Source organism: Aegilops tauschii, chromosome 3, assembly GCF_002575655.3.
Source record: "Aegilops tauschii subsp. strangulata cultivar AL8/78 chromosome 3, Aet v6.0, whole genome shotgun sequence".
Lineage (NCBI taxonomy): Eukaryota > Viridiplantae > Streptophyta > Magnoliopsida > Poales > Poaceae > Aegilops > Aegilops tauschii.
The window spans coordinates 327,818,808-327,845,470 of NC_053037.3; the positions used below are offsets into that span (position 1 = coordinate 327,818,808).

General features: G+C 47.4%; 3 protein-coding genes across 3 annotated transcripts; 2 read left to right on the plus strand and 1 right to left on the minus strand.

Annotated features, from left to right (window-relative positions):
• The first annotated feature begins 4,529 nt into the window (after positions 1-4,529).
• Positions 4,530-6,860, plus strand: LOC109757645 (SNF1-related protein kinase regulatory subunit gamma-1). Its single transcript, XM_020316465.4, has 7 exons — positions 4,530-4,830; positions 4,953-5,122; positions 5,218-5,307; positions 5,437-5,598; positions 5,680-5,762; positions 5,839-6,027; positions 6,119-6,860. Exons 1-7 carry the CDS (start codon positions 4,530-4,532, stop codon positions 6,486-6,488), a joined length of 1,365 nt encoding a protein of 454 aa, XP_020172054.2. The 3' UTR covers positions 6,489-6,860.
• A 1,959-nt stretch (positions 6,861-8,819) lies between these two features.
• Positions 8,820-10,515, plus strand: LOC109757643 (dihydroflavonol 4-reductase). The gene is made up of 4 exons (XM_020316464.3): positions 8,820-9,111; positions 9,221-9,390; positions 9,494-9,688; positions 9,772-10,515. The coding sequence occupies exons 1-4, from the start codon at positions 8,979-8,981 to the stop codon at positions 10,351-10,353; spliced, it is 1,080 nt and encodes a 359-aa protein (XP_020172053.1). The 5' UTR covers positions 8,820-8,978; the 3' UTR covers positions 10,354-10,515.
• Positions 10,516-10,652: 137 nt separating this feature from the next.
• Positions 10,653-26,139, minus strand: LOC109757642 (uncharacterized). The gene is made up of 8 exons (XM_020316463.4): positions 25,514-26,139; positions 19,261-22,969; positions 19,069-19,132; positions 14,616-14,686; positions 14,471-14,536; positions 14,280-14,369; positions 11,059-11,235; positions 10,653-10,884 (listed from the first exon to the last, which is right to left on the minus strand). The coding sequence occupies exons 1-8, from the start codon at positions 25,864-25,866 to the stop codon at positions 10,849-10,851; spliced, it is 4,566 nt and encodes a 1,521-aa protein (XP_020172052.1). The 5' UTR covers positions 25,867-26,139; the 3' UTR covers positions 10,653-10,848.
• Positions 26,140-26,663: the final 524 nt, after the last annotated feature.

Genomic DNA, 26,663 nt, shown 5'->3' on the forward strand with positions numbered 1-26,663 from the left:
CGATCCCCTCCTCGTCGCCCTGTTAGAGAGCGATCACCGGGTTGTATCTGGCACTTGGAAGGGTGTATTTTATTCAGTATCCAGTTCTAGTTGTCATAAGGTCAAGGTACAACTCCGGGTCGTCCTTTTACCGAGGGACACGGCTATTCGAATAGATAAACTTCCCTGCAGGGGTGCACCACATAACCCAACACGCTCGATCCCATTTGGCCGGACACACTTTCCTGGGTCATGCCCGGCCTCGTAAGATCAACGCGTCGCAGCCCCACCTAAGCACAACAGAGCGGTCAGCACGCCGGTCTAACCCTATGCGCGCAGGGGTCTGGGCCCATCGCCCTATGCACACCTGCACGTTGCGTACGCGGCCGGAAGCAGACCTAGCCTAGTGGCGTTCCAGTCCAATCCGGCGCGCGCCACTCAGTCGCTGACGTCAAGAAGGCTTCGGCTGATACCACGACGCCGGGATACCCATAACTACTCCCGCGTAGATGGTTAGTGCGTATAGACCAAATGGCCAGACTCAGATCAAATACCAAGATCTCGTTAAGCGTGTTAAGTATCCGCGAACGCCGACCAGGGCCAGGCCCACCTCTCACCTAGGTGGTCTCAACCTGCCCTGTCGCTCCGCCACAAAGATCCACTTGCGGGTACTCCTACGAGCCGACCCGACTTTAGTCATCACATGTGTCATGTATGTAGTATATAAGTATATACCCGTGATCACCGCCCAGGCGATCACGGCCCGATAGTATAGCACAGCAGACGGACAAGAATGTAGGGCCACTGATGGAAATCTAGCATCCTATACTAAGCATGTAGGATTGCAGGTAAAGGTAACAACAGTGGTAGCAAGGATAGGCTATGCATCAGGATAGGATATCGGAAAACAGTAACATGCTACACTACTCTAATGCAAGCAGTATAGAGAAGAATAGGCGATATCTGGTGATCAAGGGGGGGCTTGCCTGGTTGCTCTGGCAAGTAGGAGGGGTCGTCGACTCCGTAGTCGAACAGGGCAGCAGCAGTGTCGGTCTCGTAGTCTACCGGAGAGAAGAGGGGGAAGAAACAGTAAATACAATGCAAACATAAGCATGACGATGTGTGACATGACAATGAACGGTGCTAGGTGTGTCCTAACGCGACAGTAGGTGGTACCGGCGAAGGGGGGGAACATCCGGGAGGTATTCCCGATGTTTCGCGTTTTCGGACAGACGGACCGGAGGGGGAAAGTTGCTAGTTCGATAGGTTAGGGAGGTGTGGTGGACGAACGGACTGCGTATTCGGATTCGTCTCGTCGTTCTGAGCAACTTTCATATAGAAAACATTTTCATCCGAGTTACGGTTTAAAAGATATGAATTTTCAAAGATTATTTGAATTTCTGGAATTGTTTAATTAACAGAAAAGGGATATGACGTCAGCATGACATATGAGTGACGTCAGCGGTCAACAGTCCGGTTGACTGGTCAAAACTGACACGGGGGACCCACCTGTCATAGACAGTGGGTTAACAGAAGATTAAACTAATTAATTTTTAGTTAATTAACTACTGGGCCCACCTGTCAGTGAGTGATTAGATTAATTAATTATTTTTATTTATAAAACATTTTCCTTTTCTTTTCTTTTTTTTATTTTTGCGGCGGGGCCCGCATGTCAGTGGCTGGGCCTGCCCAGTCAGCACGTTGACTGGGTGGACCCAGTCAACGGGGCCCACGGGGCCCACTGGCAGTGGCCCTGGGGTGGCCCCAGGCCGGCCACGTCGGCGGCCGGCGCCGGAGCAACTCCGGCGACCAAAACGGCGGCGGCCCCTCGCCGGAGTTGGCCGGAATCGCGCTACGGGGCTCGGGGAGGAGCGGGGCTAGGCCCATTCGAAAGGGCTCGCAGCGCCGCATCCAGGGGTGGCCGGGGCTTCGCCGGACTTGGCCGGAATCGGCGCCGGCGAGCGGCGGAGGCGGCGGCGCGCACGGGTGCCCGACGGAAACGAGGCTACGGCGGGTTATCGAGCAAGCGGAGGGGCTGGGGGCATCTACGCGAGGTGGGGAGTGCAACGGGCTTGAGCCCGTGACCATAAGGTCACCGGAGACCCGCCGGCGGCGAGCTCCGCGGCGCGGCGTTCGGGCGCGCGCGGGGAAGAAGCTAGGGGGCGCGCGAGAGAGAAAGGACAGGGGAGGAGGGGGGAAGAGGCTCACCGCGCGGCACACGGAGGCCGGTGAGAGCTTAGGAGCAGCAGGTCGGCGCCGGGGAAGAAGGGGGTCGCCGGCGTCCGAAGTTGAAGACGAGCTCGGGGAGGCCGTTGCAGTGGCTCCGAGCTTCAACGGAGAGGCGGAGGTGGTGTAGTCGAGGGCGGCGACGGCGTATGACACGGCGAGGTGGCGATTGGGGCACGGTGGCCGTGTGAACGACGGGAACGGCGGCGAGCGCGTCGGGCGTGGGGAAGAAGAGAGCGGCGCGGATCTGGGGGAAAGAAGGAGGCGCAGGGGCCGAGAGGAGAGCGGGGCGAGTGGGAGAGAGGCCCGAGGAGGCGGGGGGGAGCTGGCGCCCTTATCCTCCCCGTCGCCGGCGAGGGGGTGCGGCGGGGACGGCCCCTGTTCCGACCCCGGTCGGGGGAACAGGGAAGGGGGCGAGGGGGAGTGGGAGATGGGCTAGGCCGGCTGGGCCGGGGGTCGGCCCAGTTGGGCCAGCGGTCCAGTGGGGGGAGGGCCTTCTCTCTTTTTTTTTGCCTGCTGTGTTCTTTTGCTTTTTCTTTTATTTGTTTATTTTCTTTTCTGTTTTATTTTATTTAAAAGTATTTAGGTATTTTATAAAAATGTGTTTTCTTCACAATAATTATCAGTGCAATTTCTGGCAGGGCCCGAACATTTTTGTTTAAATTTTTAAAAACTTTTATTTTCCACTTTTAAATTTAATTGAAGTTTGAATTAGGAGTTTGAAAAGGAATGTGATTCAAATGTGATCAAGCCCTGTTTAGCAACATGATTAGCTTAATCACAGAGGGTTATTGTAGCATGATCCTCACGGTGTTACAATTTGTTGGAGTTGCTCTAATGGCATCTTCAAGGTGGACCCGCAAACCTCCCGCAACCATTCGGACTGTGATGTTCGGACCGGGAAGCCATCCAACACCGACCTGTATCGGTCCGCGGGGCGGCCCGAACGCGATTTCTTCCGCAAATTGGAGACAAGGTGAGGGAGGTTTGTGGGAGTCCGGACACGCGAAACGTAGGACTCCGACACCCCCACCCCATCAACCCCCCTCCCGGTCCCATTTCCTTCCACTCCGCCCCTTCTTCCCCTTACTTTGCATCCGCACCCTCCACCTTCGCCGCCGCAGCTGTTCTTCTCCGACCGCCACAGAGGCATTGCCAGACGTCCACAACCAGCACCGACGCGCCCGCTCGCCATTCCGACGGAGTTTTCCACCCTGGAGCCGTTTGTACCCAGGTACACTCCGCCCCCTGTCGGCGACCTCCATGGCGGACACCACGCCCGACGGGTATTTGGTCAAATGCCATTGAGCTTATTTTTAAATGTTATGTCATTTTTTAGAGTACGAAGGATGGTGAGCTACTCGACCATGGAGGATGAGTTGTTGTGCTATGCGTGGCTGGCCGTATCCGCAGATTTCATAGGCAGGAGCAGAGGGGAGCCCTTCCGGGAGCAAGTGCATGAAAAGTTCCATGCACGAAAGTACATTGCGCCCTACGACATGTACATCATTCAACCACGCAACGTGAGGTCGTTGTCGTATCGCTGGCACGCTATCCAGGTCAGCGTCATCAAGTTTTGCAACTTGATTAGTCAGTTCGAGGCAAGGTGGCCATTGCACGCGAACATGGAGATGATAAGTTTTGCTTCCTTTTGCTCAACTTGTTGATTGATTTATTCACTCAATGTTGGTCTATACATTATATGTAGCTCACACGCGCCACCGTGGTGTACCACAGGACAGAGAGACGGTCATTTACGTGCACACACTGTTGGATGAAGTTAAACGGAGAGTATGTGTGGAACGACATGATCCGTTCCTGAAAAACTTGTTGGACATCCGGGATCTAGTCGAATTAGAGACATTTTTGTGCTAGACTTAATTTGCATGCTATGTAGGAATGATTTATGCTATTTTCTATCTGAATTTTGATGAATATCGGCCGTTTTCATGAATTTTGTCCGATTAATTTAAATGCGGTTTAAAATGTATGTGACTAGTGTTGGATGGCATCCTCCACATCTGTGTCCGCGAATTGAATTGATGCCAGGGGATTTTTGTGGGTTGCCACTAGAGATGCTAAGTTGGTTCGGTAGGGGGAAGTGTGATAACATGGGAGACACTATTTCGTAAACAAAAACCAAAAAATAGGTAGGCTACACCTTCAGAAAATAAAGAAAACTAAATGCTTGGATTTGTATCACTCACTGATAGAGTACTACAGTCACTGATTCGTGTACTCATTTGCTGCAAGAAAGCAAAAGCGAGACGAATCCAAATGCAACACGTACGGCTGTGTGATCCTATTCCGTCGCTACCCAACCGATGCGCATGCGACGGTGCGCGAAGCTCCGCGTGTCCCCGGCACCCGCAGACGTGTCCCGGCAACTGCAAAGCAAAAGGAACATTGGCAGAAACCGTCACGGCCAGAAGCAGCTAGACGCACGAGACAAGGGACGGGGCAGACCAGAGATGGAGATGGCAACAGTAGCAGCACCGGCGGCCGGCCGCAGCGGAGGAGCGACGACGGCGTCAGGGGAGTACTGGAGCGAGGCGCTTAAGTCGTTCCTCGACCACATCCCCGTCTCCTCTCTCTCCGGCGCGCTCCAGTCCTCTCCCTCCCCAGGTACACGCACCGAGCACGCATGTCACTCTCTTGCATCCTCGTTTCAAAAAAAAAAAAACTCTCTTGCATCCTCATCCTGTGCCAGTCTAGTCTGCTGGTGTCATGGCCGTCTTGGTGTGCAGCGTTGGAGCTCAACCTTGATGCCTGCGTGCTGGACGCCATCGGTTCCATGCGCCCCGCCAATGCGGGCGGCGCCGTGATCGTCGACGAGGTCCACCGTAGCCTTGGCAAGTTCGTGGACCGCGACATAGGATACGTCGATTTGCCCAGCCTCGTCTTATGGGCACTCGAGGTAATTTTGTTTTGGCTACCTGTAGATTATTAGTCGCGTGGTTTTACTGAGAGCCAGGTCTGAGCATCTTCTTCGGCTGCATTGCTTCTTCCTAGGAACTTGACAGGGTGAGCACTGAACGACAAGACAAGAGTTCCGACTTCCTCTCAAGTCTGAAACTGCATCCTCAGATTGCAGAAACCAAGGTACATTCTTCTCTGCTTTGCAAACGTATAGCCTACTGCTGGATGTTCATCGCTGCACTGAAATGGATGTAATCCAATGAAATGTATGATTGCTAATGGTCTCGGTTCTTGCTCTGATGAACCGAGCAGATCGCCTGGTTAGCGAAGCTGTTCCTGTTGGAGCCATTCTTCCCCGTTCGGTCCCATGATACGCTTTTCCATGCAATGCTGCTCTTCTCCAAACACCACAGGCTCAATGTGATACCTGTTGTTGAGTCGGTCAACTCCAGTGTTGACGGATTTGTTACTCAGGTAGGAGTACGTATTTGATACTCAATGCTTTCGAAGGTAGAATTGAATCATGCAACTAACTGTCAATGAACCACATTACAGAATGCAGTCATGGAGCTGCTTCTCCAATCAAGTGGTCTTGAATGGCTCGATAAAATCGCAGACAAACAACTATCGGTATTTAGGTAAGCCCTGTGCTGAAAATGAGTACAAGTACGAGCTGAACCGCTTATTATGAGTAATGTACTTGCTTGTTGCCAGATTTGCCAATGCAAGCAAGCCTGTTCTTGTGTACTCGGATGAGATTGTGGCCTACGCATTTGGTGTTCTTTCGAAGGAGAAGACAGGAGTTGCAGTCATCGACCGAAAAACTCGGCGGTTGATTGGAATGATTCAGTGCAGCGATGTTTACCTGCTGTTGGACGATAGCTCCTTGTTCAGCAACAGAAAGCAAGTTTTCTTCTCTTTTTCTTCTCGTCCCACTCAATGTTTGACTGAAGATAACTTTGATAACAAATAAAAATTGCACGTTGTTTATCAGGATCATGAGTGCTGAGGAATTCGTCAAGCTGAAGAACAAGGATGACAAATGCAGCACGGAGCATTCATCGGAATCTGAGGGCCAGAGCGTCCCCAGCCTCAGAAGCAGAGTGCAGCAACCTGTTGTAACGCACAGGAGGTCCGACACCCTGAAGCAAGCAATGGAGAATCTAGCAGCTTCAGGAAGCAGCTGCAGCTTCATCGTGGACGAGCAGGGGCACGTGGAAGGAGTCGTGGCGCCAAGAGATATCATCTCCGTCTTCTCCCCGCCGTGCATGGACTCGAGGATCGATGGGGGTACCTTCTTCTCGGCCGCGCTTGAGCAGGCCGGCTGCCGCGTTGAGAATGGACAGATAATTAGGAACACTTAGCTAGTCATGATCGGAGAGATTGCATTTCGTTAGGGCAGAGTGCAGATAACTAACTCGTCAGTTCATCTGTTTGCTCTTCACTAATAGGAGTATTTTTGCACTGTCAAAAGTTACTGTCACCCTGTTCTGTTTAGTTAGTACTCTCTTCATAAAGAAATATAAAAGCATTTGGATCACTATTTAGTGACCCAAACGCTTTTATATTTCTTTACAGAGGGAGTACTTGTTTACGAAAGATAAATCAGCAGTTCATAATGACAGCGGACATAATGTAAATTAGTGGAATCGTTTTTCGTATCGCTAAGCCCCATGGACGAGTATATAATGTGTACATCTCTTGAAGGAGAGGGATATGGATCATATAGTACCAAATACATGTCTGTCAAATATTATACTCTAATATCCCTTCGCAGTCACAATAATAGCAATGCAGATAATGAGACCGGAGAAGAAGCCGAAGGTTGTATGCCGACAGATTGACATCGTCCCGCAGCCAGGGTGAAGTAAAAACCGTCAAGATTGTTCAAGCAAGGCGGTAAACCTCTTCGCCAGCGGAGTATGAGCAGGTGGCACGGATCGACTAAAATGGATGGACCGACGTGGACCGACTAAAATGGATAGAACACGGTTTTGAAAAGAGCAATAAGAATATAAACGAAAAGTTGTGTCATGTGTGCATCACAGCAAAGCCTAAAAAAAACTTAACTAGATAAAGAGTAAAATTGAGCAGAGAATGTGGGTGTACGCAACCTCCAAACCTCATTGGTTTGGTTAAGAAGAAGTCACTTTATGAAAAGCCCCCGTCCCACATCTTTGAAATACCAGTAAAATAAGTATTGTAGACGGTTTTCAGCCTAGTAAGAGCATTTACAACCAGACCTCTATATACGGGCTACCTGGACACTGACCAGATGAAAAAACAACACCCAATCAGGCTCCCCACAACCGGGTCAAACACCTGGACTGACGGCACTCCCCATATCCAGTCCAAATTTAGGATGAATATTGGACGCCCGGACGCGTCCGTCACTCGGAATGACCATTAGGGCCCATGTCAATCCGTCCCTCTTCCTTGCCCGCCACATTATGGAATGGTGGCTATGGGAACCCGTATGCAGATGGATTTTTGTCTGCGGTAAAAATTATTCAAAATAGAACAAACGGCAAGTGAAAAAATGATTTAACTTTTACAAAATAGGGTCATCAATGCTCACTTTGTGAAGAGTATGAACTGACACTATGTATCTCTTTTAGTGACAGTTCATATCCTTCATAAATGATGCATTATGTCCCTACTCAGAGTGAGAGAGAAACTTACTAATTTTGGATGACGTGGCTATTTAAGACGGTTGTGTCGCTCGAGGCGGGACTAAACCCCCAACCCCGCTAGCCCGACACGGATCTTACATCCACAATGGAAACTCCCAACATCGCCGAGCTTGAAATTTTGTATTTGCATGCATTGAACTATGTTTGATCAAAATGATCGACGTGCATGTGTTTGCATGTGTTTGGTGTTTGAAAATAGAGTTTGTGGTTGTAAATGGCAATGTTTGAGGCCTGCCCAGCCATTGTCCGCGGGCGTGTTCGGACGCGTCCGCAGACGTGTAGGGACCCGGATTAGGCAATTTCGATTGTAGATGCTCTAATGCCTTCTATGGTTCATAGGATATAGGGATATCACAGGAATAGGGAAATCATAAGAAATGCGATGACGTGTATCTCAATTTCTATAGGAAAAAAGATATCATTTGATTCATAGAATAGGAGTTTTTCTATTGAGTCTAGAATAATATTTTATTTTCTTTGAAATGTGAATGATTGATTTTTGTCCTACATATGCATAGGAATCAATTTCCTACAGACCAAAGTGTTTCAAAGAAATTTTCCTAGGAAAATTTCTATCCTTCAGAATTTCTACAAAATTCCTGTAAAAGAAGGCCTAATACATAATACTCCATAAGAAGCCTTGCTGATTGATTCTGAATCAGGACGTCGCTCTGTCGTCGATAGAAATATGTAGCTGTCGTCGTGTTCAGACCCGCATTTCTCGATAGGAGATGGGCACGTAAAAAAAGTACTTGGCTGAACGGTAGTCACGTCTCAAGCTCCCTCCCGCGTCGCCCATCATCGCCTTGTGTCCGGTGGCTTTGCGGTCTGGCGGCGTGGCGGCTGCGCGCAACAACCAGCAAAATTACTCGCGGTCTCAAAAAAAGCACTACCGTACTACTCCGTGTTCATCGGCGTTTCAAACGTAAACCGGTGGGTGCACGTGCCATGCACCTACCTACTGGTAATGCTCTACTCCGTATTAGGTACCAACGGCACGAGGGCTCACTCCCGTGCTCGCCTCGCGCACTGCTCACTGCCTCTGGACCGCTCTTGCTCTCTACTCTCTTATATATAGTCAACGAAACGAAGCAAGTGGCCAAAGCAGCAGCAAGAGGAAGGGCCTTTGAAAGAAAGCTCAAGAAGGAAGTCGATAGAGAGATGAAGGGAGAGACAATGGACGGGAACAAAGGACCGGTGGTGGTGACCGGAGCGTCGGGTTTCGTAGGATCATGGCTCGTCATGAAGCTCCTCCAGGTCGGGTACACCGTCCGGGCCACCGTGCGCGACCCGGGTGAGCGCTCCCTCCGTCTCCGTCTCTCTCACTTCCTCTCGCCAACTCATACACGACTCACGAGGTAGCTTGACCGCATTCGTAATTTGTTTTTGCGTTTTTGTCTCAGCCAACGTTGAGAAGAACAAGCCATTGCTGGAGCTTCCCGGAGCCAAGGAGCGGCTGTCCATCTGGAAGGCCGACCTGAGCGAGGAAGGCAGCTTCGACGACGCCATCGCCGGCTGCACCGGCGTCTTCCACGTCGCCACGCCCATGGACTTCGACTCCCAAGACCCCGAAGTAAATATTATATGCGGGTCCACTGAATGAAAAACCCCGAGGAAAGTACGTAGAATGAATGAACACATATATAGTACTAATACGGATGCAAAACTGAATGCAGAACGAGGTGATCAAGCCGACGGTGGAAGGGATGCTGAGCATCATGAGGGCCTGCAAGGAGGCTGGCACCGTGAAACGCATAGTCTTCACCTCCTCCGCCGGCAGCGTCAACATCGAGGAGCGGCAGCGGCCAGCCTACGACCAGGACAACTGGAGCGACATCGACTTCTGCCGCCGCGTCAAGATGACAGGATGGGTGAGACGACAGCAGGCTTCTCTTCTCTGCCTCTTACATGCTGAAGCAGCAATAATAACATGTCAACGAGTCGGGTTTTGCAGATGTACTTCGTGTCCAAGTCCCTGGCAGAGAAGGCCGCCATGGAGTACGCCAGCGAGAACGGCCTGGACTTCATCAGCATCATCCCCACGCTCGTCGTCGGCCCGTTCCTCAGCGCCGGCATGCCGCCCAGCCTCGTCACCGCCCTCGCGCTCATCACGGGGAACGAGGCCCACTACTCGATCCTGAAGCAGGTGCAGCTGGTCCACCTGGATGACCTCTGCGACGCCATGACCTTCCTCTTCGAGCACCCGGAGGCCAACGGCCGCTACATCTGCTCCTCCCACGACGCCACCATCCACGGCCTCGCCAGGATGCTCCGGGACAGGTTCCCCGAGTACAGCATCCCACAGAAGTTCGCAGGTGTCGACGACGACCTCCAGCCCATCCACTTCTCCTCCAAGAAGCTCCTCGACCACGGCTTCAGCTTCCGGTACACCGCCGAGGACATGTTCGACGCCGCCATCCGCACCTGCAGGGAGAAGGGCCTCATTCCGCTCGGAGACGCCCCGCCGCCTGCAGCCGGCGGCAAGCTGGGAGCTCTTGCTGCGGGGGAAGGCCAAGCCATTGGTGCAGAAACATAATAAGCCAGCGCTGCTGCGTGAATACTATTCTTGTGTTCGCAATTTGCATGGGCAGAGCCCTGTAACTAGTGGGATATCATGGACTATGGAGTGCATCATTTTTTTTCCACCTCGGTAGTAGTATGAAATAAAATTGAAAATAACGCATAAACTTTATCAGTATTATTTTTCATATTCACTACTCCCTCCGATCCAAAATGAAGTGTCGCAGTTTTGAACTAGGCTTCAAAACTGCGACACTTATTATTATGGGTCAGAGGTCGTAACATTTACTCCTTTACTTGGGCTGAATGTTGCTGTTTTTCATGGGATAGAGAACAAAGGATGCTCTATTATTTAATTATTAATCTGGTAGAATGATGGTCAAAAATTGTTCCCCAGAACCACATATTTACATCTATATAAACGATTGATGATATGGCTATATAGATATTAACCTAATTTCCTGTTCTCCCAGGAAAAGAAAAGAATGAACACCACTGCCTATCTCCCCCCTTAGCGCTCTGCAGAATTGAACTTGTTCCAAGCTTCCTGCACAATGGAAGCACGATGATTTAGTCTCGATTATTGCAATAAGTAATCACACATCAAATCATAGCCTCCATTAAACATAAAATTCCAGGTTTTTACTAGTTTGGCGTTCATGAAAAAGTCCGCATGTGGTTTTCAACTTTATGCAGTAGTACATCTTAACAACAAACGCACCTTAAGAAGATCAAACACCTTCTCACAGATGTACTTTTGTCTGATTGTAGCACCCCTTTGTTGTAATTTATCAGGATGGACACAAAGGGTTGCCTTCCTGTATGCTTTCTTCACGGCAGCAGCCGTAATAAGATCTGTGAGGGGAACTGACTGCCAGCCACTGTCTGAACCAAGTATCTGCCCACAAGAAAAGGATTAAAAGTGACCTTTTCAGGAAAGCTTTTAGATATAGTGATTTGACTGATGGGTAGCTTAATTCAGCCAGAGTAATTCAAATTTGGTATCACTGCATAAATGATACAGTACAGAATTGATCCAAGCATGAGTGAATTCAAGTAAATACATCCATGAGAAGATTTTTCTCCAAATGAAGCAGACAAACAGATGAACAACAAATCAGATTTACAGATGATAACATGAAAATTAAATGGTTTGTAAATTTGATTCAACTGTGCTTCTAATACCTTTCATGCATGGGTAACTTTTCCTTTATATCTATACCACTATATAGTGTGACAATAACTTCAAATATTAGCCGTTACATATGCGGCATCCAACGGCTGAGAGATGGCAAATCCGAGCATTATCATCCGTTGGACAAAGTTTTCGACACATAGAATTATGCCAGTTTGTGTTCTAATTGAACTCCCACTGTATCACCACATGTATTCTAGAAGCGTCTTTCCCCATGCTTAGCTGATTCTCTAATTAAAAGAAGAGACAGAACAATCTGCATTCTAGAGGGATTCCCTTGCGTTATTTGGGCCTTCCACTCTCCACACATAGTCTGAAGAAGGCAGATTGTCAGTTCCTTGTGGACAAAGTGGTGGCCAAGCTCCCCCCTTGGCAAGGTAACAACATCAACTCAGCAGGTCGATCCGCACTTGTCAAATCGGTCTTGACATCACTTGTGATTTACCACATCACCGCGCTTGATGTGCTACCGGGCACCAAAGAAAGTACCACCAAGATTCAGCAGGCTTTTCTGTGGGCGGGTACTGATCAGGTTTCGGGCGGAAAATGCAAGGTGAATTGGAGAACAGTTTGTCGCCCTACAAATCTTGGCGGATTGGGTATCCTGGATCTTGACAAGTTCGCCTGCGCGCTCAGGCTGCGATGGCTCTGGTTTGCTTGGGTGGACCCACAGAGAGCTTGGGTTGGCCTTGAAATACCTTGTGATGATGAAGACAAATACTTATTCTATGCCGCGACGACGATAACCATTAGGGACAGCATGACCGCAAGTTTATGGCACTCTCCCTGGCTCCACGGACCAAAGCCTAAAGACATTGCTCCGGGCATCTTTGCCCTTTCCAAGCACACCAATTCCTGCGTGGCCAAGTCCTTGCAGAATAATGACTGGGTCAGGCACATAAACCTGTAAGGTGGACTCTCCGTTGCCCTCATCCAGCAATTCTTCGACCTTTTCGACCTTTGGTGCAAATGCCAAGAGGTCCACCTTTAGTCGGGCACCAGCGATGGCATCCATTGGAAGTTCACTGCCGATGGGTGATATTCTGCCGCCACCACTTACCGGATGCAATTTGCCAGTTTGATCAATTCAGAGATGCCGCATATGGTTTGGAAGGTCTGGATTCCCCTGAGATTAAATTCTTCTCATGGCTTATTCTTCAAGATAGGATTTGGACGGCGGACAGAGGCCAAACTGCGGTCTTTGCCAACTTTGCAAAAGAGAACCTGAAACCGCTGCTCATCTGATGTTCAAATGTGGATTCACTATCAGAGTTTGGAACATAATTTACAATTGGCTGGGAATACAATCGGCAAATCCTAGCTGGAGCAACCTTCAGACAGTCAAGCAATGGTGGAGCTCTAATGAGGGTAGGCCAGGCTACTCCAGGAAAGCCAACAACTCTTTACAGATGTTCATATGTTGGGAGATTTGGAACGAGAGGAACGCTAGGGTGTTCCGTTCCAAAGCTTCCATCCTACGAGAATGGCCGCGACGATTAAGGATGAGGCGAAGACTTGTTGCCAGGGCTAGATTCTTGGGCAATTTAATTCCGGGAGAGTGATCCCTTTTGTTCAGACCTGCGTCGTCCTGTAACCTTAAAAACATTGTCTTACTCCTTCATTAATGAGATGAGGCAAAGCTTTTGCCTCCGTTCCACCAAAAAAGTTGGGATAGAGTTGGATCTTGTCCAATATGATTCGCAGGAAAGGAAATTAATATCGGGATTGTATTTTTTAATGCTATCATGTATCTGATGACGTGCAAAGCACGTACAATTTACCAGTTACTTGTAAAGATTGGAATCCCATTCACTCTCTCCCATGCTTTTTCCTCTCTATTCTGACGGGTGGGGCCAGCAAACCTACAGAGACAACAGCAACAGAGCCCTCCTGAACCCCCCTCCTTTTGTCTCACATCACCCAATTACCTCCTGCTATCTCCCACTACCAATCCCAGTCGTGCCAACTGCCAAAACTCATGTAAGCTGTCATCTGAAGCTCTCGACTACTCACCATACACAGCCTTCCCGGTTTAGACATCTATCTTCTGGATAAACTGGGTAAGTGCATATGTATACATATATTCCACCACCAAACTGTTACTCCAAAGTTTTCGGGTAACATATTGTTTTAGCTGAAGGAGACATCATACCAGATTTCTGTGATAGTGTTTCTTTGTATTGTGCAATAATTCCAAACCCAACTAAATTCAAAATTTACTGAATTGAGTTGTGTTTTCATCATGGATTTACAGTGTCCCATACTGATTGATAAACTCAATATTTTCTACCATTTACCCAAAAAATAAAATAAATTGCGAGAATGTTACAATGTTTGATTTTCTTATTGTCCTTTCAGCTTATGTGGTTAATCAGTTATGCTTAGTGCATTACAGTACTTTCTGGTACTACTGTAACAGCATAAGCATGTAAAGGAAACTGCTAGGTATAATTCCATAAAAAGTGGAATTACAGAAGTTGACTTTAGAGAGTTGTGTTGTGGATGTTTTGAGTCATTTCTTAAGCTGATCATTTCTGTAATTGAGTAATAAGTGCAAGCTCCCAACTCTCAAAGTCATTTCTTAAATTTCCTGAAATCAACTTAGCACATAATTTACTGGAAGTCAAAAGTAATATATATTCTAAAACTGAAAATGGACATGCGAAAGGTATATAAGGCTCAGCGGAATTTATAAGCAACAAAGAAAAAATGGTTGAAACAGAAGTCACGTAAGTCAAAATGCGTACATATTGCAACGTAGAGAGCAATGCTCGCAGATTTCCTTCCTTTCCATTTGACCATCTCTTGATTTCAGGATCAAGGAATTCAGCCAATCTCTGTATCAAAGATATATGAACACCAGATTGCAGAAGAAAAGACTATTAAGAAACAGTGCAATATGTTTGCCTTCCTGGTGAGTGATAACTTATTGTCTTACGTGTTTTTCTGTTTGCTCCCTCTGAGCCAGCATGTCCCGCATATTCTTTTCGGCTAGAGCTTTTTCCTGAAAATTGGTGATGATGAAACTACCAAGAGATATCAAGACTAACAAGTGAAGGAGAAAACAAAACATCTGAGTATACCGCTCGTTCAGCTGTCCGTTGGTGCCTCTCCGATCTTGCTTTGTGTCTTAGAGCTGATTCAAACTCAGATGCTGTAAATAAATGCCAAAACATTCAAATAAGGCAAAGAACATAAAGTTCCCACAAATCATCATCACATAACGGCTAAATTTCATGTTTTGACCCTTTTGCGATACAAATTCAGGATCTGACCCCGGTTGGGAAAAAATTCGGGATTTGACCCTTTTTCTTACCGCCAGGGGCTCTGGCGGTAGGGTTAGACAGGCTACCGCCAGGGGCCCTGGCGGTAGGGTACTAATCCACGTCAGCACGCGGAGACGACCGCCGTCCCCCTCCGTCGCACCTAGCCTGTCTAACCCTACTGCCAGAGCCCCTGGCGGTAGGGTCCGGGCAGTTATTTCGCCCGAGACCCCGCGCCCCTGCCCATCTCCCCACCCCTCCCCCTCCCCCCGTCGGCAGTTTCCTTTCTTTCTCCCCCAACTCACCCCTCTCTCCCTCTCTCATCTCCTCCACTCTCCCCCTCGGATCTTCACCGTTTCTTCATCGTTTTTGCGGATCGAGATGGCCCCGAAGAGAGAAACGTAAGCTCCTCCAATCCCTCCAATTAGTTTTTGCAAACTTGCTTCCGATTCGACGCATTATTTGCTTGAAATCCCTGATATTTTTGAACTTAGATTGGAATTTTTTTCACCTAAGATTGTTTTAGCTTGATTGTAGTTCTAGTTCTTAGTTCTTTAGTAACTAGTGGTATTGAATATGAACTCTAATCAATAGTTCATATGTTAGTGTGAAGATGAACCCTAGTTCATAATTATTTTTGTTATAAAAATTATGATGCAATGCATGTGGGAGGACTTGATTGTAGTTTTATGATGCATGTTGATATGATGATATGAAGATGTTGTTTGGAGAAAATACATTCAAGATGAACTCTATTTTAAAAAAATTGTTTAAAAATATGATGATATGATGCATGTTGGAGGATTTTTTTTTGATATGATGCATGTTGATATGATTTGATCCATCATGTGTAGTAGATGTTGTTGGAGGAATATGCTTAAGATTTTATTTTGATATGATGCATGTTGATATGATTTTGATATGATTCGATTTCATTTTTTCTTTATGTATGCTTATGCTTATGATGCTTTTGTTTATGAAATTTTATTAAGGCGGGCACCTCCTGCGAACAACATCGGCCCACGGTACTCCATGCTTGACTACGCATTTGACAAGGGACATCGTGCCCGTTTCATAGAGAACGGAGAGGTAAGTAATATGAATGAAACATTGATCAAAGTTTTCGGATTGATGAAAATAATTTCCTAACTTTTGGCGTTCACTTTTTGACAGATGCTCCAGCCACTGCGCATGAGGGGTCACGGGATTCATGGGCATATGGACTACGACGAGCGCTACGCGCCGTTCTTCAAGAGAGCCCGTCTGTTGGGTTTTGTGTTGCAGTTCAAGCGTCAGCCGCTGACGCTTGTCCACGCAGCTCTGACAGCTTTGATTGACCGGTGGCGACCGGAGACCCATTCTTTTCATCTGCCATGCGGGGAGATGACGGTGACCCTTGAGGATTGATCGATGATTACTGCCATGCCGATCGAGGGTCATGCACTCACCGGACGAGTGGAGAGGACCAACTGGCAGCGGAGGGTTACCACCCTCATCGGCGACTGCCCCGGTGCTAAGGGTAACCGTACATCTGGTGTGTCGTTGCCCTGGCTCTCGGAGCACCGGAAGACATGCCCCAAAGACGCCGATGAGACGACTGTGGAGTGGTACGCGAGGGCCTACCTGTGGTATCTTCTCACGGAGGTCGTGTTTCCAGACAGCTCCGGGAACTCTGCCAACTGGTCGTATATGTTCTTCCTAGCGGACTGGGATGCAGGGTACAGTTGGGGGACCGCATCTCTCGCCTACCTATACCGTTCGGTAAGAGAGTATCTAATTGCCTACCTACGAAAGTATGTCCATGACATTTTGTTATATCTGATCCTCATTTGATGTTTTGCAGCTTGACGACGCAACACAGAGGACGGGAGACAAGTCCAATATGGGTGGCTTTGTCTGGGCCTTCTCCATTTGGATGTGGGAGCGGCTGCCGGTGGGGCGTCCGGAGAAGATGCCAAGACGCCCATGGGGTGCCTATAGCGAAGACGGCGACGAGACTCGACACCCCACCGTAGCTTACGAGTGGGACGTTGTCAAACTCTACACAGGCCTAAACAAGACTTCGTACAAGACCTACACCAACGAGTTGGACGCCTTGACGCATACGCAGGTATATGAACTCGCTCAACACCTTTCTCTTTGATTCCACTTTTGACCGAGTGGGAACTTACCAACGTATATGTAATAGGTAAACTGGTGGTCGTATCATGACCGAGAGTGGGATTTTGATCTGAACGTGATGTGCGATGCGGACCGTGGTCTCTGGCGGTGCATCGTGCCCATGATCTGCGTGTACGCCGTCGAGTGGCACTTGCCACACCGCGTGGCCACGCAGTTTGGGGTGTATCAGCATACCCCACCGGGCCCGCCCACCGATACCGGCGGCCACGCGCTCCACCTGTGAGCGCTTTGTTCTCCGTGCCCATGATTTCATTGCGTGGCGACTTTATTATGATGTTTCTTGTGGCCTATGCCTTGCAGGATGAGCCGACAGAAGAATCAGTCGATCACAGACTGGGGAGAGGAGCATAAAACTCATGTGACGGAGTGGAACCGACGGAGGTACCGGAAAGATGTGGAGAGGAAAGTGACTGATTGGGATGTTTACCTGGACCGACACATGAGGTGGTACGATGATGGCCAGAAGCACCGTCTTCGTCTCAGGCCTAGGTGGACGGAGGAAGACATCGCGGAGCTGGAGAGGGATGACCCCGAGGAAGAGGCCTACCAGACCGGCATCAGAGACATGCACAGTGGATTTAGGGAGTTTGCACCCCTCATCAACAGAGTGGTAAGTTTGAACCGACGGTGGTATTTAAATTATTTTATTCGTCATCGTGACTGACTTATGCCGTTGCAGTCTGGTGAGCTGAACAGATGCATCTTTGAAGCATCAGATGCACTAGGTGATGCCCCCGAGAGCGTACAATCTGAGAATAAAATGAGGGGGACGATGAAGGTACAATTTCAGCCTCCTCGGAACAGATGCATCTTGTTCACTTGCAATCATAAATCTGATACTTATTATGCCCTTGTTTCATTGTGAGTGCAGAAGTTCGTGAAGCGTTGTCGCAAGCTGGTAGGGCTGCTTGGGTGTGCTGGACCTGGGTCGGTTGAAGCTTATCGGCCTGTAGCCACACAGGGTCACATCGGCTCATCGAGCCATGTTCCCTCGTCGTCTAGGTTGGTTGAGGAGGAGGAGGAAGAGGAGGAGGAGGAGGATGAGGAGGCCACACATGAAGAAGGGGAGGAGGAGGATGAGGATGAGAGCAATGGGGAGGAGGAGTACGATGAAGATTATGGACCTCCACCAACTCAAACATCTCAACCATCTCAGCTGCCGAAGAGGAATCCGAAAAAGAAGGATTTGCTGAGTCCGGACCCTTTCCAGAGACCGGTTACTCGACGGCCCAAGAAGAAGACTGAAGAGACTCGTTCAAAGAGTAACGAGGACCGTACCTCCAAGAGGGGAAGGAGCAACTGATTCTGCTCTTCGATAGTTGGCTCTTGTAGTTGGAACTCCGTTTGTGGAACGGTGTGTTTGCTACTTGTGTGTTGGAACTCCATTTGTGGAACTCCGTTTCTAGCTTATTTGTGGAACGGTGTGTTTGCTACTTGTGTGTCTATGTGGAACTCCGTTTGCTATTTGTGGAACTATTTGTGGAACTCCGTTTGCTATTTGTGGAACTATATTATCTTCAAGTTTTGTTAATGTGTATGTGATGCCCAAGTTTAATTATTTAAGATCTGTGATATTGCTGTTATATTGATTTTGAAAAGAAGCAAGCAATTGAACTTGAAACAACAAAACACAGGACCCTACCGCCACGGATCCTGGTAGTAGGGTCAGACAGCCTACCGCCAGGGCCCTTTCATATTTCGTTACAAAAGGTTTGCGAGGCAAAACCCAGCCACACCCTACCGCCAGGGGCTCTGGCGGTAGGGTTAGACAGCCTACCGCCAGGGGATCTGGCGGTAGGGTACTTATCCACGTCAGCTCGGGCAAACGGCCGCCGTCCCCCTCCGTCGCACCGGTAGGCTGTCTAACCCTACCGCCAGAGCCCCTGGCGATAGCGAAAGGGTCAAATCCCGAATTTTTTCCAAACCGGGGTCAGATCCTGAATTTGTATCCCAAAAGGGTCAAAACACGAAATTTGGTCTCACATAACATACTGTAAAAAATATTACAGGAAAAGGTTACAGTGACATGGCAAAAATTGTCCCCCCTTATACAGGGAAAAAGGTTAGAAACACTTCTGGATATTAGCAGTACCTTGATTACAAGAATCTGTGCTTCTTCCATGATCGTTAGAAGCTGTCTTCTGAAATTGATTGTCCTATTTATTATCCAGCATCAAGACAAAGAATGAGAAATTACTTAGGGCATCAGTAGTAGCTGCTTAGAGTAAATAAAAAAATAGTTTGGTAGCTGTGCCAAAAAGTCTTTTGTAACAACATCAGTTACCTGATTAGTAGCCTTAAAACTATCTTTGAATGGGACTCTGGCCTTTTCTATTCGCTCCTTAGCATCTGCAGCAGCCTTTGCCTTTTCAATTGCCCTCTCTCGAGCTTCTGCAGTTGCTCTCTCGACTGCTGCACGTTCCACTTTCATTCTAGCTTCTCTAGAAGCCTTCTCTGCAACTGCTTCATCACTTGCCTTCTCTTTAACTCGTGCTTCTGCAGACGCCCTTTGTCGTGAAGAGGTAATCCTTTCTAATGCTATTCTTTCAGCCTTTGTACGAGCCTCAGCAAATGCCCTCTCATGAGCTTCTCTGGTAGCCCTCTGAACAGCAAGCCTATCTTTTGCCCGCTCCCTCTCCCTCTCCTTCTCTTCTTCTAGTTCTCTAATTGGTTTCTCCTTACTTTGTTCTTTTTCCAATTTGTATTCCCTTTCTTTATCTTTATCTGGTCTTAGGGAGACATCCTTTTCAATTTCACCTTCTGCCTTTCTTATATCATCTCTCCCTTCAATTCTCTGGGCATCAGAGGTCTCTTTTCTTGATTTCTGAACAAACTTTGATGCACTATCCTCTCCAAAAGATTGCTGATCCTTCAAATTTACACTCGATATTTTGTCTTTGCCATCTCCTTCTTCAATTTTGCCGCCTGCCTTTTTCCCTTGTAACGCTGTGTCTCTTATTGTCGAATATCCACTATCTGCTTTTATGCAGTTCTCTTCAAGATTTACAAGGAAAGATATGCTTTCATCAGACGTCAGAGCGGAAATAGATTCAACATTCTGAGGCAAGTGATGCATGCTAGTGCATGCTTCTGAGAATGAAGCATGCATATCTTTAGAACATGTAGTATAATCACTGTAATCATCGGTGATAACTTCAGCTCCAGAATGAAGTACATTACCCGCCCTATTATTCTTTGCAATTATTTCTGCATATACATCATTTAGTCCTCTGGTGGCACCAGTTTCCGTGGATGTCTGGCCTTCCGTATCATGGTTTAACGTTTTTTCCACCAGTGCCGTCTCACTGTTCCCTAACAAGGTATTTTTTGCTTCTTTTCCGTTACCATGGGATACAAAATCCTCAATTACATCCATATTGTTTGCCAACTCTTGAGGTTCCAATAATGACTCCTGAGATTCTGGGAGTTGATCTGAGTGTTTGGCAGAAGTAGCACATGTTCTAACATTGTTTTCCATCAAGTCACTGTCTGCCACAAATACATTCAGCACCTCTGCTTCGTCATTTTCATTAGCATCGGTATCAGAAGTAACACTAGTTTCCTTTTCAGGAGATCCCGCATCCCAGTATACATCTTCATCTTGGGAATCTTCATGCAGGCTTTCTTTCTCCTCAATTCCAAATCTCTCCATTTCTTTATGGATGAGCGTTTCTGAAGGTAGTTCGGTTATTTTTTCTTGTTCACTTTGCAGGCATGCTTCATCAACAAAACTGAACATCTTGTCTTCCTCATAAGTTTTAGCCTCCCTGTGAACTGTATTTGACATCTTCGGGGACCATTGGTCTTCGTAATATTCTGCAGGCTCTTCTAATGTGGCTACTTTCGCTTGACTCGTCTCAATTTCATCAATGATAGGAATTTCCAGATGTTCATCTGATATTTGATTCCTTACGGAAGTGCAAAGTGTCTCATCAGCACATGGAATCTCAAGTCCCTCTTTATTGTTGTTTTCTTTGTCATATTTTCCTACTGGTGGAGTTTCTTCAGTACTAGCATCAGAACAATTTTGGTTACCATTGGCATGGCCTACCGGTATACAAACCTTCAAAGACAAACTGGATGTATCTGGAACAACATGCAGCTTTGGAGGTATGCCATTCATACATGAAGCCTCAAATATCCCATCATCATCATGACCTTTTGGAGAATTGCTTTGCCCTACATGTTCTTTGATATGAGAATCGTTTGTTTCTTGGTATTCCACCCTTTCCTCCCATAGTGAACCTTCAGGAGCTGTAGGAGCCTCATGTTCAACCCCTAGAGCAGCTGCATCATCTGCTGTAAGATTTACATGTATCGTTCCCAGCTCTGTTATTTCATTACAACCCGACAATTTCCCATCTCTTTCCAAATCCCCTGCATTAACCCCTTCTTTTACTTTCTCAGAATGGCCATGCTTAGTGAAGGGATTTGTCGTCAGACCATTATCACCTTCACATGCAGCTGTGCTAGTTGTAGATTTCCGATGATGGCTAACCAGATCGTAGAATTCAGCATCTGATGCCCACTTGCCTAGTTGATCAACTTTACTGTCACTTTGTATTATCTGCTGAGGCTTCCCTGGAGATAGAACCCCTTTTCCGTCTTGATAACAGTCTGCTATCTTAACTGCACTACTGCCTCTGTGTTTATCCAGGAAACTTAGATTCTCATAGTTTTCCTCTTCTGCTAACTTTCTTGAGGTCAGCTTCTCTTCAAATATATTCACCTCTTCAGGACTCTTATCTTCCTTGATTTCTGTCGATTTTGTGCCTCTATGATGACCTGGCCTCTTCCGAAGTTTAAAACTGTCCCCTTTTCTCTCCATCAGTTCTTTTGCAGCTTTTAACCTTGCTTCAGCAAAATTCATTGCTTCCTTTATAGCAGCAGCAGCAGCAGAGTTAGGATTGACCTCAGAATCTCTGTCAGATTTACTTTCCTTGTTATTAAGAAAATTAGATGGTAGGATTGATGGTGGCTGTACTTTGATGGGCGGTGTTTGAATATGGGTGTTGGACACCCTTAAGAATGGATAGTCGGGGGAAGGCACTTCCTCACTTGATGCTGAATGAGTGCTAGATCTCTTGTGGTCCTTTTCATCTTCATAGAGATTTTCAGAATTGAGAAGACAAGTTGAGATATTTTGCTTCACATCCGTTGCTTCCTTTATAGCATCAGCAGCAGCAGAGTTAGGATTGCCCTCAGAATCTCTGTTAGATTTACTTTCCTTCTTATTAAGAAAATTAGATGGTAGGATTGATGGTGGTTGTACATTGATGGGCTGTGTTTGAATGTGGGTGTTGGACATCCTTAAGAATGGATAGTCTGGGGAAGGTACTTCCTCACTTGATGCTGAATGAGCGCTAGATCTCTTGTGGTCCTTTTCATCTTCATAGAGATTTTCAGAATTGAGAAGACAGGTTGAGATATGTTGCTTCTCATCCGTTACAGGATTACCATTTACAGGGAGTTGTGGTGGGCTAGTCTCCTTATTTTCATCATTAGCAGTTGCACCATTGTTTTCCTCACTTGATGCTGAATGAATGCTAGACCTCCTGTCATCCTTTTTATCTTCATAATGATTTTCATAAATGGGAAGGCAGGGAGAAATATGCTGCTTCTCATCAGCTACAGAATCACCACTTGCAGGGAGTGGTGGTGGGCTCATCTCCTTATCTTCACCATTAGCAAGTGCACCATTGTCCATTACTGGAACATGATTCGTTGCTGAATCATTTGACAAATTGCAAGAGTCAACCACGTAACTTATTGAAGGCTCCACCATGCAAGTAGTCATTTCAACTAGATCATCTAGCCTTCCCCTGGTTGCCTTATTATATGACATGTTGAACTGTTGTTCACCATCTGGAGGAAAGGAGATTGGAGAAAACTGTTCCTCATCAAACTGTTGGTCATAGACCACATTTGGATAGTGTTGATAGAGTAGAGATGGCTCAGCATCCATTTCAGCAGATTCTTTTCTGATTGATGATCTGTAGAATTGAAAATAATGAACAATGAGTCAGAAACAAAGCTTGTGCATTCGCTTTTTCCAATAGTAATGGAAACAAGCTTCTGTCAAACAAATGTGAAGAAGATGATGACAACACAACATTCACAAAGCAAGTTGTCAGGTATGCCACATGCATAACAGGTGCTGCTTGATCTCAGCAAAATGAAAACAAAGGATTTAACTTCTGCACCTAATCTCAGTAACAGTTGACGAATTGATCTTACAGCAAAAATGGTTAATAATGAACAGGGTCAAATCCACAAGTAATGGTTTCACATTGATTTTGAAGCCCTGTCAAGATCAGATTTCAGGAAATAAAATCCTACTTATTTGTTTTCTTGCGGGGGAAAATCCTGCTTGTTTAAATCGAAACTCAAAAGATGACACAGATGATGTGATATCTGGGCCCGGGCAGCAATTCAACACTAACAGTATGCTTCCATTAAATCTACATGCTTCCATGGAGCACATGGAGCTGATTGTTGGCTGTAGGCTCTATGCATGAGTAGCAGTCGATGGAGGAGTTCATCCACACACGTGGGCAATCATGAACTAACAAATGTAAGAAAGAATTTGCACTGTGGGTCAAATTACAAGATTTATATATGGAAAGCAAGTATGATTGGCCTGCTCCAAGCTTTACTAATTTAAACAAAAAAAAAGGGGTATGGGATTTCAGATAGAAGCCGAATACAACAACAACAACAACAACAACAACAACAACAACAAAGCCTTTAGTCCCAAAAAAAGTTGGGGTAGCCTAGAGGTGAAACCCATAAGATCTCGCGACCAACTCATGGTTCTGGCACATGGATAGCAAGCTTCCACGCAACCCTGTCCATGGCTAGTTCTTTGGTGATACTCCAATCCTTCAGATCTCTCTTTACTGACTCCTCCCATGTCAAATTCGGTCTACCCCGACCTCTCTTGACGTTATACGCACGCTTTAGCCGGCCGCTATGCACTGGAGCTTCTGGAGGCCTGCACTGAATATGCCCAAACCATCTCAGACGATGTTGGACAAGCTTCTCTTCAATGCCATTAATGAAAATTGCTCCTACTCAGTAATAACTACCTTTGCTTTAAGATCTGTAAACACTTTAAGGTGGACTGCCCAAGCAAATTCTAACCAACTTAATCTCACATTAAAGGCCAACTTGGCATATTTGTTTGTCCTATAGAAGAAACAGAATAAAGTTTGATATTATTCTAAAAACAAGAATAAAGTTTGATATTCCTTCATGGCTTTAAGAGAGAGGTTACCAATTAGTTCATATGTATGGAGAATTAGAAATGGCCAAGCAAAAGCACCTTTAAGAGTCACCACTCGCCAAAATGCTAAAGGCACCCTAATAGTCTATGAATCAGCTTGGTGGCAGTTGATTACCTTCAGCAAGTTAAAGTCGATATTCATGGCATGGCATTTAAGAGAGAAGCATGTGTATTTTGGAAGATCCAACAAATTCCCAAGTGGCAAACCTTCATAAGTTGACTAGTACCACAAATATGTGAGGCCCTCGCTCAAACTAGACAAAGGCAGACAGTCACATTTTACCACGGAACTACTGCTAAATTAGGCGGTGAATCGCAAATAAAATGGAGGAGCAGTAAGGGGAGAATTTGGTGGGACAAGGGGTGAATACACTACATGAATAGATCTGATAGATAAATGTTTCCTTAGGAATCATGTGTTATTTCCAATTTGATAATATCTTTCCATGAAATTGTAGTCTCCATATAGTAACTTTTAATTCATACGTGACCATCACTGAGACGAACGTCTCACAAAAAATTAACACATGAACAAAGTCCTAGCAACAAGTACACGTACCACGCATGTGACTGATTATACTAGAAACCTATATAATAAACCCTGAACAGCAGCATCTGAAATAAGATCTGAAGGTGGAGTTATGGGTTTCTGGGTAACCACCCAAATTCTTCTAGTTCAAACCAACTGGAAAGTGAGGAGAAAAGGCGCCACTTGGCCCAAAAGGAATCGCCTTTCTGCAAAAGAAGTGCACCCAAAACAAACAGAGGTACATATAGCGTAGCTAAACTATCCAATCGCATAGTTCCACAGTATGCATGGAGCTTAAATGGTGACAAAAGTTAGCATCTCTACCCAGCAGAGACATTATAGTACACGTAGCTCGCAAATGACATGCCACCACACTCACCGAAAGACAAGCAGAAATTGAATAAAATCTTATAAAGGAAAAATAAAGCTACAAAGTGGTCATGTATAGGTATAGCAACATTTGTCCTAAAAGCGCGGTGGCATTGACGCGTCATATATCGCGTAGGAAACATTCTGGGATACACGAGGAATGGCTTTATGCTGTCCAGTGTCCACCCCACGGCTCGTCGTCGCCTCTAAACCACGAGCAAACAGGGCCTAAAAATGGCGTGGAAGGCCAGCATTCTTATCCCAAAAACACAGAGCACGCAACAGTAGCGAGCACAGCGAGGGTCATAGAGAAGAAGAAAGGCAAAAATCCTAGAATGGGCACGGAATCCATACCTCGAGCTCCCGCTCCAGGACTCGATCTCCTCCGGCATTCCCTCCGGCTCCGCGAACATGTCCTCGTACGGCGCCGCGTACTCCCCGAAGCCGGCCCGCGTGAAGATCTCGCCGTACCTCCCCGCGCCGCCGTCGCTCCCGGCGGCCGCCGGGGGCAGGTCGAGGTACGGGATGGAGCAGGAGGCCGCGACGCCGCCGAACACGTCAGCGTAGTCCGCCGGAGCCCCTGCGAGAGGGGGCGCGAACCGCGGGCCCCCGCCGAACACGTCCCCGTACGTGGCCGAGTCCGACGCCTTCCTCCGGTGTCTCCGCGCCCGGTGGCGCGGCGGCGGTGCGGTGGCGAGGTCCTCCATGCGCGCCTCGCGGCGAATTGGAGAATGGGGGGAGAGGGGAGCACCAGCAGTCCAGCAGGCAGCAGGCAGCAGCCTCGCGTCGCACTGATTCAAATAGCTTTGCTACGCTGCGAGTAGAATTTCGGTTCGAGTACGGGGGAAGGTGCTTGGGGCCTGGGGCGATTTGGGAAGTGGGCGCGGGGGGACGAGTGGTAGGCCGAGCCGGCGCCTGTAGAGCTCTTTTCGTTTCTTTCTTTCTTTTTTTTGATTGATGATTGGTGACATGGTTGTGCCGGTAGAGAATCCGCGTTTATTTTGGGTCACATGGTGGAGCCCGGATGTCCAGTCACCAGCGTCCTCGCCGTCGGCCCAGGGAAGGCCAGGTTGTCTTGAACAATTTACTGGAGGCGACTTCTGTCCGGCAGCGGGGCCAGCAAACTTCTACTGCAACTCGCAAGAAAAGGGTTTTTTTACATATGTGCTCTTAGTTCCTTAGCACTATTCATTCATCCCGCGCTCTTATTTTTGCTCAATTTTCCCCACTCTCTTGTCCGAAACCCTCAGAACTGGTCACAACGGACGTTGCCGTCCGGTCAAAGGCTTGACCGTTAACTCTGACGAGTGGGGCCGTGCTGGATTGTGTCGTCCGTTGGACTTGACAAGTAGGGCCGCGTTGGGTGATGTCGATGTTCGACGTTGGGTCGTGGTTTCGTTGGGCCGTCCCTTGCATTAAACGCCTGCGCGCGCCGCTAGGACAGAAGCCTGCTATGCATGCACCCAGCAAAGCCTGCCTGCATGCGTCGATCGAGGCTGCATGC